Consider the following 16,926-nt stretch of genomic DNA (forward strand, 5'->3'; position numbering starts at 1 on the left):
GATTTATTTTTATTCTTTGCCGTTGGAGACAATAATTTTTGTCTTGATTAAAACAGTTGGGAGAGCTATGAAATTAGCTTTGAATTGTTACTCGGTGAATGAAATGCATCTCGAGAGCAAAATACTTGATTACGTGGTACGTCCCCAGTGTCTCCTTCTTCTTCTTCTCGACTTTACAGACGATTATTTAACGACTCAAATCCCCCTTGGGAGCCCTCAGAAGTCGATTCCAGTGTCAACGAATGGAGATGGCGAATGAGACAGACGAGAACACTCTCACGTACTCACTTAATTTGCGTTCGTCTCGCGTTTTAACACCAACTCTCCCCCCCTAACAATTCACGTTTTGTTCTATTCAAACATCCTCTGTCTGTTTTATTTCAATTGTCCTTCGGTATTCCAAAAGCTGTCGGACCGGACATCCTCGTCTATTGTCTAGATATTTAGAGATTATTGTTTCTTACCAGCAACACCTGACAGCCTCCGCAAAAAAAATTCCAAAAGCTGATAAGAATATTTATTATTTCACTCTATTTCGATACATCGTTTTAATGATGAATTCAAAATTATTTAGTAATTCTTTTGTTTACAATCTATCTATCATTTTCTTATTGTCACTTACCTCACGTAGGTCTTAAGTAATTCGTGGAGTGAATTTCGAATGTCATGGCTATGTCTCGAGGTCATATAGCACTTCTGCATCAAACATCCGACCTCTCTCCGTCTCTTGTATTATTTTCTTATTCATGTGACATCCTGGAGGACCCGGGAAAGAGCTTACTCAGTCACTCTATAGCTGAATTCACCCGCAATGAATTATGAATCCTCAGGAGCAGTAAAAGGGTTAGAACCTCGGGGATAAGGTACTCCACAACTGACGTAACCCCATAATTTCTCCATTTGTCTCAGTAGAAGTCAATTTTTTCATACTTTATTGCTATTTTTCATTGAAATTCTTGGTAACTTCTCTCTGTAGCACTCACTATTTGATTTAAAAAATCAATGAAATGTGACAATTGCACTTTAATTATTCCACGAAAATATGTAGAAAGCAAGTTACTAACTGAACTCTGAACGAGGAAGTTTACGAATGATTACAAAATATGAACCTCGTTATAGCTTTCACACCTGATGTATTCGAATGAGCCGTAAAGGCGGATGACATTTGATTACGTAAAGGTGGTTTATTACTGGCGTCAAAATATCGTAAAACGTCAGTTTTACGCCTACAAAAAGAATCCGAGAAATAGAAAGAAGAATTATTATGCATACCCTCTTTAGACACTTCATCATGAACAAAAGGAGTGTCACATAGCCCTCCACTAATTTCCTTGAGGCGATACGTCATGCCACAATCATGCCTTTTCAGAGCAATAATATTTTACGCCACGTGACGTTAATATTTTAGGGGGAAGGGATTTAGGATTTTAGACGACGAAGGGGAGACTTTTTAATCGTCCTTTGTTCGGGGGTTTGGATGTGGACGAGTTGGCAATAAATAGTACATGAAAAATTAAATTGAAAATTAATTTATTTAAAACCGCAATGAATCCATTTATATTTATGCTTCCACGAATTGAATTTATGATGAAATGTTGCGGTATCCGGTGGTGCGATAAATGCTCACTACTTTTGATTTAACAGACGGTTATTATTTAAATTCTAAAGGATGAATTTTTCCATTGACAGACACAAGAGAATATATTTTTGATCTTAAAAAAAAATACACTTATTATTCCAAGGAGGGGAAACATAAGAAAATCTATTTTCTCCATCGGTAAAATATAAAATTATTTTTACTATGAAAAGTCGATAATCATTCACACCGTAAATTCACTGTTGAATCCAGTAAATTTTCAAATGGTTTCCTTACGGCTTCCAATTACATTGTTCACATTGTCATTTTCTCATTTTATATTTTCTCCAAGTTATTCTACAAATCTTTTCTCTTTATTAAACGTAACAATACATTTACACATCCACGAAAATCACTCATCAATGTGAATTCATGTTTTATCGTCTGAACGAATTAGCGTCACGCGATGGTCATAACAAAATGCGATTGGGTGTGACAGTGTGACCCGCATCGGTGATACATCACGTAAAATCCAACCAACAACACAAACCTAGACTTGTCTGGAAAGGTGGTACATAAGAGTGTTTGTTGGCATTGGCATTGAATGGAAGGGCACGTGAGTCACACAGGCTCGAGTATTCGCATTCTAACTGCGCACATACATAACACCCCAGACCGAGTGTGAATGTAAGTGCGGGAGAAAAAAAAATGATACAAAATAGATTTTAACGCCGAAACGAACACAAGGGGGACCTTGAATTAAACAAAGAGGGAAAAAAAAAAATGTTACGCACTCTTGAGTCACAGGAGATTAGATTACATAGTCGATGATGAAGGGAATCGACATGCGTCGATTTATTTTCTTTTATGCACCGTAGTCTCACGGCAGATATTCATTCGATTTATCAGATCTATCGTTTTCACTATCGATCATCATTTCTTGGGCGCATTTTATACGAGACGAGGGGCCATGGATATGGCTGGATGGATCTGTCTGATCACGCACTAGCCGCATCCACTGATAAATGAGAGTAGGATAACTGAAGGAGAATATGAATAAGGGCCGTGTTTTGTTGAATTTGCATTAGTACAAGGCCCTGTTAACGTGCAAGAGGTATCTTTCGTTCATTTCTTTTCTGTCTGGCATTCGTGGTGAGAGAGATGATGATAACAATGTGGGGACCGTCTGGGCTTGTGGACCACTCGACTTGTATATCAAACATGGAGCTCGTTATTACGTTATAAAAGCCTGGGTTATATGCGAGAGGTGGAGATAATACGGATGTGGAGACGAGGGTCCTTTCTCAGAAATACTTCACTGTGATCCGGATTTTTTTTTTTTCATCCCCGGTGATAAGGGAGTGGTGTTTGTTGGCAATAGCAATCCATATTTCGGGATTTTTTTTTTTCAGGGAATCAATAAAAATTAAGAGTTTGCGGAGTTGGGAGAGTAAATCCTGATATATCAGACTCACGATTTTTTAGTCATTTGTTCTTCTTCGATTATGATGTAGTGCCGGGCAGGTTTATTTTTACGATAATCATCTTGATTATTATTCACGTGCCAATGACTTGGGATTTTAAACTTTGTCCTTGAAACTCCTTTAAGCCGCATTTCAGCCGGGTCTGATCCCTCCCGTGGCCCTTACCTACCTCGAGACTCGTTTGAAAACACATAAAAAAAAAAAATTTAGAACCCCCCCTCGATAAAACCAGTTGGTGAGCCTTAGCCCACCAGAGCCCCCAAGCTTTGGTTAGCCACGAAAATTTTCGCGAGGCGTGACATGAATTCGATGCAAGACGAACGCATCACGAAACCACCCATTCGAATTCACGATTGATCCGTAAAAAAAAACGAATACATTCGGATACTTGAAAGTTTTTTTTTTCTTCGCCTAGGTGTGTGGTTTTTATACCATCGTTTTATCATTCTAGTTCAGAACACGCCCTCTGGCACATTCTCATCGCGTTATGCCCCCCGGTAATCACTGAAAACCGGTTTTTTCCGTGTTCCTTATTTTTTTCCTTCAACTTTGGATATAAATTTGGATATAAAATATTTTTAACACTGGATATTTCGCGTCGTTGACTCGAGGATCAGCCTTTTGTTCCTGTTTCAGTCCCTCCATTGGTCGATGGTAAACGGCATTCCTCGAAAATTGTGGGATGAATAATGTGGCAAAAAACCAGCACCGAACCATTATTTATCCTCCACAATTTATTACTCAATGACTAATTAAATGTCATGGGTATAATCGATTATGGGAAGGGGAAACATGAATATTCCAGGCAGACTTCCAGTCGGCTTTTGTGTATCGAGTTGCATAATGCATCGGGTGTTTCGGCGACCCCGATGGGTGAGAAACACAAGCTCAAAATAAACACATTCCTATCGAAAAGACGGTGACGTTTGTCGAGGCCAAGGTGAAGGCCAATATACGTTTCACAATACGTGACTTCATTTCTTTATTAGGAAGTTTGGGGCAGTGGTGGGCTTCTCTGGGAGAGTGAGTCAATGATTGTGAAGGTGTGAAAAGTTGAATTTTGGAATTTTTTGACGGGCTTTTAAATTAATAATTGCCTGAATTTTTATATTGAATCAATTATTTTATCTAAAAAAAATTAGCGCTGAATTTTCATGTATCATATTTAGTTTTTATAGAAAACGTAAATTTCATTTTTTTTTCAGTTCTAGAATGATTAAATGAGACTGAAAAATCAGTGAAATGAGAAATTTAACGTTGCATTTTTCTATCGCCGACACCTTTGAATATTTTTCATCACATGCAACATTATATTTTATTGTTGCAGTCAAAGCTGTGGAGCCAACGGTATCTTCTCCCGTCGCTTGGATTTCAGTGCATTCAACAGCCTGCCAAAGACCAAGCTCAACTCGTATCATATCAAGGTAAGAACTCTCAACAGTCTCTCCCCGAGAGAGTATTTTCCATTCATTCTATGTGAAAAAAAAAAATTGCGCTCGAGGGAAAGGGTAAAAGGACCCATCGAAAGCATCTCCATGTATCCATCCAATTTCTGATACCGTGTGGGCATGGAGTGAAGCGTGAACGAGGGATGAAAACACCCTCTGAACATCCATGCAGACTCAGCCATGCACGGAAATCTTTTTCCCTACTCACACCGAGACCCTTCCTCTACACACGAATAACTTTAACGTGTCTATTTCACATTCACGTACATCACAAGTACGAATACATCAGCGGACAGCGGTTGTCCACCCCTATTTCTCCCTTTTTGACGTGATCTCATTTCTCGGCAAAATTTCAAAATGCAAAGGTTGGCTTTTTGCACGTGGAATACCGATGTCTGATTTTATTCTCTTCGGGGAGATATTTGAATATGTCAATTTCGGGGCTCTACCATTTTTATTCCCCTTTTTTCATTAAATTAACTTCGTCTATTTTTTGTTCATTTAGAAAGGGGTTTTATCGGTTGGTTCATTTGTTAGACGCAGGGGGGTTAAATTCAATTAACAATGGACATTTATTCTTTCTCGATGGAAGAAAATTTATTCGTTCAATTAATTTTGTTTCATTCAATGGAAAATGGGATGTCCTCAATTGTGAATATTCCATAAAATCATAAAATTGACAACACAGTGCTCATTTTGAAGTTTAAAAAAATTCTTTGAAAGAATAAAAAAATGAATAATTTCACTTTGACGTTGTTCCCAAAAAGCTCAAACATACATTGGGCAATATGCCACATTCAATGGGGCAATTTATTTCTTGAAAGATGGGGTAAAACGTCCCAGAAATAGTTGCACTTACCCTTATGGTTTTAGCGTGCGTCGGGCCTATTTATTTTTGTGGATGGTCATTCATCGGATCACTTAATATCCCAAAGGTATAAAATTCAAACATGCGAAATAGTGCGAAAATTTGCGTGATGCATGGTTGTTTGGGTTTCCTTGTAGTCTAGCCTCCGAAAATTCAGTCGTGAATGATTTACGAGTCTACCCCCGCGGTCCAATGACCCTCGGCATTGCTCGCCAGTGATTATTGGCGCTAGCACAAGAAAAACCCTCCGGGTTATGCCATTTTTTTTTCGATTTAAGTCACTAACTTTTTTCCGAAGAAAAGTAAAGTATTTTGATGCGATTATATCTAATCATGTAGGAACTGTAGGAGCATGTGATGCCATAATCGCTTCTCGTATTGAATTAATGAAATTTCTTACATATTGAGCTTCTGCAAGTCCAGATAATGATTTTCAATAACATCTCCATGAAAAAAAAAATTGTAGTAAATATCCCTATTCTTTCTCCGGATAAGACACATAAAACTTTTCCCCAAGTCCCTTGTAATTCTCACAGCGGTGTTAGATAGTGAGATAGAAGTGAGTGACGGTATCTAACCGAGTGAATCGAAATTGAATCGCACACACAGCGTCTCGATACAATAAATACCCCCCACCCCTTCTGCAGTCGATGGAAATGGGTAGATAGCGTGACTCGTGATCGTAAGTCTGAGCTTTCGAGTCACGTCTCTTGTTTTTTTTTTTTTACCTTACGGTAGGGGAGTGGCTTGTCGGTGCATCAGAGTGGACCAAGAGTTGAATCACTGCGTGGGTTTGCCAATGGCGACCTGCGCCCATGAATAACTTCTCTACCAAGTTCATTTTTTTTTTGAATTCCTATTACCAAGACCGGAAGTCCGGCTTTTCCTCTTCAATTAATCAGAAATATTACACCGAAGTAACTCAATATCTTCGGAGGCATCCTCAAGGGTAACTCCGAAGCACATTGATTAAATTTTGGCTTCAAGACACCCGGGGAACCGGAAGTTTTGCAGTTTACGGGCTTGCCACTATGTCCAATATTTGGAAATTGAAATACTTGGGTTGTAGTGGAGTACGTATAACTCTTCGTAGAAATGTTTATCAATGAAATAGTTTATTTGGGTTACATAAACTACTTATTAACTTTTTTCTCATACGAATCACTAGGATTTCTCGAGTACTTTATATTTACATTAACAATTTCGGAACTTGTGAAGAATAAAAAAAATGCAGAACGATCGACTTTCTTAGTCTGTGTCAGCATTAGAATTTTTCGGGACTTCGATAATTAATGAACTTATATCATATTTTTCTGCGGATATCGACAATTTTGCCCGTAGTTGTTTCTCAATTTGGGAAAAAAATTCCGAATTAAGTTCTTTCTATACTATCGAACAAGAGTTAATAATTAGGGGATTAATCAATTTCGAATTTGTCTCGTTTGAGTTTGAGAAATAGTGAAGTTATATCAAAATTTCTCCTTCGTATCGTGAGTGGTTTTCATACGTTTTCCTCACTCGTTCACTGTTGAAATTAAATCCGAAATTTTCTGCTAATTGGAAAACCTCATTAACGGAGTCCCCCGGATATGGGCAATGCTAAAAAATTATCGATGAGTTGAAATTGAATAAAAAAAGCCGTATTGATAATTCGATTTCACTTAACCGTTCAAGGAGTGAAGCCAAGGAGTCTCGTAATTGGAAAGCAAACTTGTCCATTTTTTACGTTCAGTTATTTATTTTATGTAGAAAATCCACTCGTATTTTTACCCGATTACGATAAATCGATGCATTAAATGTCGACTGGACGTCGAACAAATCTTCTGAATTCAACCTTTCCACTGATGAAAAATAAAATAGCGAGAGATTAAATGAAATTCCTGGGGAATAATGAACTCCGAGGCACAATGAACTCCAGTCAAATGCCATTAGCTCGTGGCGATTGCAACATCATGTTATTCCACTGACACACAAGCGTACCAGAGGGAAGATCTTGATCATTTATTTTTATTTTCATCGAGGCTTTCCCTCCTGCTACTTCCTTGCGACATTTCTTCTACTTTTTTTTTTTGGAGGATCTTTATTTCACCCTCGAGGATATGAGGGTCGAAAATATGTGTGCGCTACACACGTTTAACGCCCTTGAAATTCATCCTTGAACTGGGATAAGAGTCGACGTCTCGCCCTCCCGACACCGAGACCTACCGCAACAAGATCGATACAAGGTAGGCACGTAGACACCAGAACACGCTTGGTTTTTCCCCAACACTCATTTAACGATTTTTTTTCCGGTCAGCGTTTTTGTGGTGACTAAGCCTGAGGTAATATACTTCGGTGACAATTTGCGGCGCAGTTTGGTATGACGTAATTGTCGTTATTAAAACTGAAGTAGATTTATTGCATATTAAGAGTCTCTATGCGGGACTATTTTACGAAATTAGTTTTTTTTTTAAATAACACAATAAAATCACTGTCAATTCGTTTATTTTTTAAATGAAGTTCGGGAAAAAAAATATATCGATCTATAGATTTTATCATTGATGATGAAATACAGAGAGAGATTTACTGGAGTCGACTGATAAAAATTTTCAACAAACCTGTCGAAGATGTCGGATCCTGGATAATACAAACACCTTAGCATTCAGTATTTCAAATACAAAACAGGGCAGAGATTATCGTGAGGATTACCGAGTCTTTCGTAATTGATTGCCAACGATAGAAGTTGACTTCCCGACAAATCGCTGTAGTGGTTTGGAATTCAAGAGACGCGACAATGAAAAACCAGGAGAACCGAACATAGATGAGTTCAACGGGGGGAAAAACACAAAAAACCGAGAGGGAGGGGTGAGAAGGGGGAGAGGAAATCACAAAACAACGTGGAGGAAAAAGTAATAAACCGGGGGAGGATTTCGGTGTTGCTCATAATCGTGGAAGACTCGTTTTCCCGTTTTCACTGTGCCTCGGAGAGGATGAACAAAGACTAGGATTTTTTTTTTGTTTCCAGGGGGTATTATCCGAGTGAGGGGGGGGGGAAAAAAATTACGAAAGAAATGTGAATACGTCAACTTTCCCGGGTGATGGGACTTCCGTTTCGCAGACCAGAGATTCCAGACGAAAAAGGGGAAAAGGTCTTCTACGGGTTTCCCTACCTCACTCCCTCCCTTGTACCGCAAAACTTCTTTGTCTCGGGTCTTTCCGAAGGCTTCACTTCGCTTTAACTTCAAATCCCAAACTCCAACATCTCACGTCAAAGTTTAATACATTTTTTTTTCTCTTTTCTGCAAATTCTCATACTCTTCTATTACATCTGTACATATTTATCACGAGCTTTTTTTTACTGTGACAGGTAGATGAAGTCCCTTAATTCCCGAGGTTATTCCACCCTACATCGAGACGATTCCCTTTTATTCTAACGGCGACACATAAATCAACAATATTTTTCATTTCTCGCTCCACCGTTGGCCTCCGCCATTCCGTTAAATCGTGTTTTCCACGTTCATTTTTTTTTTGCATTCAGAAAATACTTGAGATTTTCCTCGCATTCGACTAGACTAGTCTACAGAGGTTATAACCTCTCGACCCAGGAAAATGGAAATAAAATCCCGTTATGGAAATGGTCGTGAGGGGAAGGGGGAGGGAGGGGGTAAGGCTGTGTATGAGGTAGAGTTCGGCTTTTTTCATGCAACCACCATATATCGAATCACTTTCGCTAAACAACATATCGAGGAAATGAATCGATGAAATTAAAAATTTGAATAGTGGATGGGAAAAGTTGTTTGTCGATTAGATGACGTTTAGAAAGTGACAATTTCAACTTCAATATTGTAAATCGTTGCTGTTAATAATTTTTTTTACTGTCAAAGCCATGATTTTTCAATTTAAGAGGGGCATTATTTCAATAGAGGTTATTTCTTTCAATAAAATAAATTGATAAAGTGAATAAATCAAGTAGTACGTGAGAAAAATGGTTTTTCAATTTGCTGAAGTTTAGAGAATGATGAAACCTTTGCTGACAAAGGGAAAAAAAGAGAAGAATAATTTTCAAATAGAATTCATTCGTTACTCATTCATGAATCAAGTAAAAAAATTGATTTCACTGTAAAAAAAAGATCAATTCGAATCTCTCATACATTTCATGTATCCCCAGCAATTTATTCTGCATTGTCGATGAGTCTAAATTGTGTGGGTGCCCTCCGGGGGAGGGGGAGAGGAGGAGGCGAGGGAGAGGCCAGACGATGAGGAGAGTTAACTGTGCCGCGTGTCGTCGCCCGATAAATGAACTCTCTGACGGTACGAGTGAAAAAAGGGGGTGGGTGGTGAGGACAGAGAGAAAGAGTAACTATTTTCCCCGTCCATCCGTGAACGTGCCTGCAGACCGGACACGACGAGAGGCTTCGGATTTACGAGACTCTAGGCAACTTCAATATTTTTTTTTGCATTTTTTTTACTGGTTTTTTGTGGCTCTTTCTCCATCCCTTAGCAGCCTGTCACTTTTAATTATTTAATTGTGAATTAATGCATGGGGATAATGGGAATCTATGGATAGATGCATGAGATGAGACGGTCGAATTTTAGAAAATTAACTGCTTCCAAACGATATGAAATTTCACTTTCCCCCCCAATCGAATTCAGTTTCCATTTTGTTCAGTAGAGTTTTCATTCAATATTACATCTCTTATTTGCAAAATTGGTGGTATCTCCGTCGTAAAAGACAGGCATGAATGAGTGAATTCAGCCAATCTCTTGAAAACATTAGGCAATTATATATGTATAAAATATCAATTGTTCATCCCAACCATTTATTTTCACAAGCCTGTCCAAAATCAATCGAATATTTACGCTATTTTCTCCTCTCGAGAAATGATGTGCTGATATTCAATCGTTTTTCCTCTCGCAATAACTTTCAGATCCAACTCGTGTCTCTGAATCTCCAAATAAAGAATTGGATGGACTCCATTAAATCACTGAGTATACCCACAACATTTTCTTGACCGAACGTACAAAGGGCGAAAAAAAAAATCATTTCCCACTCATGACAAAAGCACTGAAGAGGGTAAGAGAGAGAGAGAGAGAAAAAAAGCCATACACTTCGTATTCGGCGAATCGTCATGGGTGGTAAATTCATCGGTAAATCGATTTATCCGTTACGCTTGAGACGTTCTATCCCGTATGAGAGTTGTGCTGAGTTAGAGGAGAGGGATTCAGGAAAACGAGAAGGTTTTGAGATTTATTACACTATTATTGGACTGCGGTGCTCAACGGCTACGTACTTGTGTAGCCCCGGTTTTACATGAATGAGGGTAGCCGCACCCTTCCCCTCCCCTCACGGCACTACATCCCTTGCCGACGGGTGGTCGTACGTCACCCGTAGTTGCTCTATGTTCGCAAAAATTCACTGGAAGAAGACGAGGTGGGGGGGGAGGGATATGAAATAGAAAGACTACTCGTGTTTTCAATCGGTTTTACTAGCGTGAGAAAATACGTATATTTTAAAAACCCATCACGAATGAGAGATTTATCGACTGGTGTGCATGAAAATTCAGTTTATTCAGAAGTGAGGGAACAATAAAAATGATTTACAGAATTTTTTCTTTTTTTTTTCGGGGGCTTCTTTGTGTGCAGTATATTTATTGCAAATTTATTGTGAATTTAGTGAGCGCAAAGGCCGCATTAAAATGAACGGGAAAGAATCGTCCCTCTTATCCTCCCCAGACATGTCATTTTCCGAGGGCGTACGGGGGTGGTAGATAAACAGTTGAGAGTGCCTGACAAATTTTCGCACGAGTCTTGCGCCCTCTCCAGAGATAACAGGAGAGCATCAACCGGTGGGAGGTTACTTCTCCTTTTTCAAATGTTCTCCAACCTTTAGCCCCCTTCTACCACCCCTAGGGCTACACAACGGTTCATTGTCTCGGCGGGATGGAGAATAGAGTTCTATTAGAGGTGCAGAAGGAGCAAGGAGTTTCACGAGAAAACTGCTTCACTCAGACTCATTCAAGGGTTTTTACGTTTAGAGTCTGAGAGTGAGGGTTCAAATGAGAAAATATGGGATTTTTTTGGGCTATTAGGTGAAATGGTGTGAAGTCATTTTAAATGATGTATCTGACGACTGAGGAACGGTAGAAAGGGGACTAAATCCTTCGAAAATCATTTTTTTCTTTTCACTGGGGAAACAGCATAAATATTCATTAATTCGCTAATTCGCGTCGCATTGTCACATCGTGATAATTCGGAAGTTCGGAATGAAGAGATTGAAGGGAAAATAAAAATTAAGAAATATGGAATGTTATTAGGAAATTTGGTGAAATGACGTGAAACATTTTTAAATGACGTGAAACATTTTTAAATGACATGAAACATTTTTAAATGACGTGTTTGGTAAAAATCTGAGGAGTGAAAAAAAAGTGAAGATCAGAAAAAGGTTTTTAGAGCTCCAGAAAATTGCATGAACATTTCATCAATTCACGAGTTTAAGTCTTTTTCGCACCTTATGTGTAAAAAATCTCTACAAGAGCAAAGAAGGCGTTAAAAGACAATATGAGTTAGGCAGGGAGGAGTCGATGTAAAACATAGAAGACATTTCCAACATCAAAGGAATATCCAATATAAAGAAAAATAATTTCTTGAACCAAAAATTGTTCACTTATTTTTAAAGCGCTCATGATTGGACCATGAATACTTCATTTGGGGGGAGGGGAGGGGGAGGCTTCTCAACGGTTCATTGTCTCGGCGGGATGGAGACTAAAGTTCTATTAGAGGTGCAGGAGTAACAAGAAGTTTCAGAGGAAAACTGCCTCGCCTAGACCCATTCAGGGATTTTTGCATTTTGAAGGGTGAGAGTGAGAATGAAAATGGGAAAATATATGGTATCTTTCGGGGAAATTGGATGAGATGATGTAAGGTAGTTCAAGATGATCTCTTACGTGCGAATGAAGCATTTGCACATGTTACGGAATTCGTCGTTATAAATCATTTTCCATAATTTTCCTTTAAATAATTAATTTTCCGCTGGTCCATCTTTGTTTTTACTCAGTCCACTCAATTGAAAAATTGTCCATCTTAATTTCTTCCAATCTACTTTCCCATCCTTACCTCCTGTTTACAGAACCTTTTATCGTCCACGTTCAATGCTCTAGACGCATCTGTTAAAACAAAAAAGAATGGAGGATCCTTTTATCGGATTTACAAAGTCCCTTTACATTTTTCTCAGCGCTTGCTCTTTCGTCTCGGTGAAAATCTGCTTTAGCTTTCAACCCAACTCCCTCCTACCCCATCATCCTACTCTTTATCTGCCACTCGTGAGCCGAGAAATTTTACGCTCCAGGTTTTCTTCTTTTGACACCTCTCGATCAATGAGAAGGATGCGTTCACCAAGGCTTTTCAGCAAACGACACATTTCACACGAGTGCCATTAAATAAATACCATCAACTCTACCTAGCACTTGGGTGTTGTGAGGATGGTTTCTCTCGAGATGGAGTGCTTCTTCAAACCGCTGTCATTCTCACTCTTTGCACTGTTGTTTTCTACTTTCTCGTTGGTCTTGTCAAGACAACGATTAATCGATGGGCCTTGTGGATGGATCTTGTCACAAATTACACTTTTTTTTTTCCTCTGAAGGCCCCTCTTCTTTAATGATGAGAGTAGTCTAGCAGGTACGATTCCACCATTTTGTTTAAAAGAACAATCGTCATCACTGTTTCAACGGAAGAATTCAATTTTTAAAGAGAAATTTTTTTTTCTGGAAAAAACCTTCAACTTGAGACTCACGAAATGATTATTATAGTTATTTATTTGATTGAAAAATAAAAATACCGTTCAACTTCAAATGAAAAAGCATTGCCTACTTATGTAGCGTTTCCAAATGTTATCAATCCCGTCGATCATCGGGCTGACATCGGCAAGTCGATGTTCCACCATTTTGATGATCTCTTTATGACTAAGAGATAAATGAATTCCTAATTTAATATCTTCAATATTTCGGTGAGATAGTTTAGTTATTCTACCGCCCCGAGGCGCTGAATGTCAAGGGCAAGGGTGCGAGACCATTGGTGTGTACACAAGTCTCCCGGAGGGGCCGGCTCCATAAACTCTATCCAGCCTCAATGATCGATATCCCAAACTGCGTTCAATTCAAATGTAACTATTGAATCCCATGAAGTCCTTCATTCATCAAGTTCAATCATTCCACCTTTTTCTACCACCATCAGCCATTTTTCCTCAGTTTTCTCCATCCCCGGAGTGGCATATAAGAGGAGGGGGGTGGGATTGGGGGGGGGGGGAGGAATCATAAATGAAAAGCGTTTCAGAAAGCTCTAGGTATTGACGTCAAACTGAAAGAAGCCCTCAAGGGCTGTGCTGAACAACTCTGTGAGATTTTTCGGGTAGAATATGTGAGGGGGAGGGGGTGGATAGGGATGCAATTTCTCCTGCAGGCAGATTGCATCCCTCCAGAATCCCTTCTCCACCCCCCACTTTGTGATAACACGCGGAATATACACAGTAGACGAAAAATAAAGCGATCGTTGAGTATTTTTTAAAAAAAGGATTTTTTTTATTTGTTAAAACGAATGGGAATGATTCTTTGATTCTTTTTTTCACTACTTTAACTACTATTAGTATTATCGATTATTGAGAATGGTTTACATTATTGATAACAATTAATTTTCCAATTTCTACCGGAATTTTAGGTTTTTGAAAATTGAAAATCACATTTCGAATTGAAATTTTAAGAAATCTTTTACTAATTTCTTGCATATGATGAGACTTTCACATTGTCGACACTTATATTGTCCTGAAATCACAAAAAAAGGGTATAAAACCACCAGTAAAGTAAAGGACGCCCCCATACACGAAATGGGTGGATACCACGTAGAGGTTTCAGGTAACAACCCAAGAATTGTTCAATCTTGTTGAAGAAAGTTTAACCTTCTACAAGATGAGACTGCCTCATACATCACACTGAGCCATCACCCTTGTCTCCTTCCCATCCAATCTCAATTTTCCATCGACGAACCTCGAACCCACCCGCCAATCCGTATTCACGTAAAATCGGCCAGTGTCATCCTCATCAAACCTACCAAACTCCCATCTTCAGTGACTCGTCAGGAAGATGAGACACTTTTAGTAGTGCCCTGGCACCTCTCGTGAAATCTCAACCTGATAATTAGTGATTAATCAGCCCTAGAATCATTTAATCTAAATCAAATGCAAATTTCTCTCATTTTTAAGTGGAAAAAATAGGCAATGTTTTATTGTTATCTAGAAAATGTTTTCATCCATGAACTGTGATTCATAGAATGCATTTTTTAAAAGTGTTGCGTGAATAAAAAAAATTCATGATAAGCGCTATAAAGTAATAAAAAAAAAAATCGCATTTCATTTGAGCTCGAAGCTCTCGGCTTTAAGTCGCAAGGTACGCGAGGGGTCTAGGTACTCCTCCATCGGGAGGAGGGTTGAAAGGGGTTGAAACCAGAGGGACAGGGGGCAATGGTTGAGGGAATCAATGGCGCAGCTGACGTTAACTCTATGGCGCATGTGCGCAGACAATTCTATCGACCGTCGGCTGCAGTACAGACACAGCCTACCCCTTCCTTCCTGCAGACAACTACGTCGCTGGATGTACCCCCTCACTACTTCACTCTCACCCTCCCGCCCCTCTTTTTATACAGAGGCCAGACCGCGTCGCAGCAGACCCATGGCAAACCCAGACGAGGTTGAGGGTGTTGCCCGACACTGCAACCAACGCTCGGCCTTGACTCTTCGGTTTTTACTTTCCGTTATAAACTCAAGGACTCTTTTCTCTACTGATGTGTCAGATAAAATTATGTTTCTTGAAATTTATAGATTTTTTTTTATGGAAGAAATTGCGATATTCTCGACGGAAAATGATTTTTTTTTTTCTTCTGGTGGAAGACAACATTCACCAAATGACAGCGACAATTTTCATTTACCCCTGGCTTCTACGTGTATTACACACTAAGGGAGGAATCAGATTTTTTGTCTTTTATGAATCCGTAAAAATGTGATTTAATGTAACCTCATCGAAGTTAACGACTCTCAGAATTTCCGCAGGGTCATCGTCAGGGAATAACGACGCACGTGGTTGGACTTCTGTATGAAAGGTCTATGTGACGAGACTCGATTTTGGATTCCCCTCGTACACCAGTGGTCAGGGGGCTCTCGAGCGACTTACAGGGGTTGCACTAACGACTAGTTCAAGTTCGTCTCACTCGGTATTCTGGCCAACTCTCCTCCTGTGGGGAGGGGGGATGTGTCACTCTCATACCCTCATGTCATAATCGTAGCTAGAGTGGTGGTGGATTTCTCGCTTCCTGTCCGGCAATTTGAAGCCTTTTGTCAAGTTGAAAATCACCCTGTGGACAACTCCATTGTGATCATCCTGATTTTTTAGTGTCTGGGGTGACGATGAATTATTCATTCGTTCGTGCTATTTTCCCGTTGTTATCTTTGCGAAGAGGATTCGTGTTTTGTTATTTTTGTTTTTTGAAAAATTTAACAGCAATTTGGAAATTTTGGAAATCACTCTGTGAGCAATAGGGTTTGATTATGGCTTCCATGGTTAATGTTGTGTTCTTATCTTTGTTACAAAAAGCTGACTTTTCCAATAATTTTGTCCTGAAGAGATTCTAGAATCAATTTTTCAAAAGGCCATTGAGGGATGAAATATTCTCGATTTTTCTTGAGGTTGACGAACCTATCGTAACGCAAGACGTGACGTGAATTATTCATGTTTTCATGTCATTTCGCCTTCTACCTAACATTTCCAAACCAGCACTGATTTTACAACCATTTTTTATTCAAAAAATAAATGGAAACAACTTTTTCAAAAGGAAAATTAGGGAATAAAATATTCTCAATTTTCCTCGAGGTTGACGAACTTCTCTCACCCCCGGAACCCATTGTATTTGTATCACAAGACGTCTCGGCTCTTCTCCTGCGACCCGCGTCACAAACCTAGAGGCAGACGGAAAAAGTTTGACAGCGCGTGAACTCAGGAATCGACGTGGAAAGGATCCCTCCGTTGCCAAAGAGAAAAAAAAAAAAGTGTCTCGACATTTTATCGGAATACATTTGCCCCGAGGTTTATCGGGCACCTCCGCGCCGAAGCAGTGCACAGTCCCAGTCCTGAGACTCATTACAAAAGCCAACAGATAGGGCGTATCCATTCTCGTAAAGCGGATCGTTTGTAGCCATTACTCCCTTCCATGCGTCCCATCCTCCTTCACCAGGAGAATATCCTGACTTTCGTTTTATGATGCCCCTTACACTTTTCACTTTTATCTTTGTTCCTATTGCATCCAGTTCGTCTTTTTTTTTCATTTACATTTATCAGAGGAAAGTGTTAGAAAAAAAAGAGGTCTTCTAATCTTCGATTTTGTTGTGGATTTCGCGTTGTCTGGAGGGTGTTTCCATTGATATTCCAGGCACGTTCAGTGTACGAAGCTAATTTTCCGAGACTCATTGGGTAACGAAGCTCGAGAGGGGCTTTATCTATCCAATTTCTCATTATTTCCTTCATTTTTTATTGA

General features: G+C 39.3%; 1 protein-coding gene across 1 annotated transcript in view; it reads left to right on the forward strand.

Annotated features, from left to right (window-relative positions):
• The window catches only part of LOC135165723 (headcase protein), a 98,054-nt gene that overhangs the window by 11,659 nt on the left and 69,469 nt on the right, over positions 1-16,926 (forward strand). Inside the window, exon 2 of the mRNA XM_064127297.1 lies at positions 4,388-4,484. Coding sequence (XP_063983367.1) covers positions 4,388-4,484 — 97 coding nt within the window. The remainder of the gene's footprint in view (positions 1-4,387; positions 4,485-16,926) is intronic.

The sequence above is a fragment of the Diachasmimorpha longicaudata genome, chromosome 1, assembly GCF_034640455.1.
Source record: "Diachasmimorpha longicaudata isolate KC_UGA_2023 chromosome 1, iyDiaLong2, whole genome shotgun sequence".
Classification (NCBI taxonomy): Eukaryota; Metazoa; Arthropoda; class Insecta; order Hymenoptera; family Braconidae; genus Diachasmimorpha; species Diachasmimorpha longicaudata.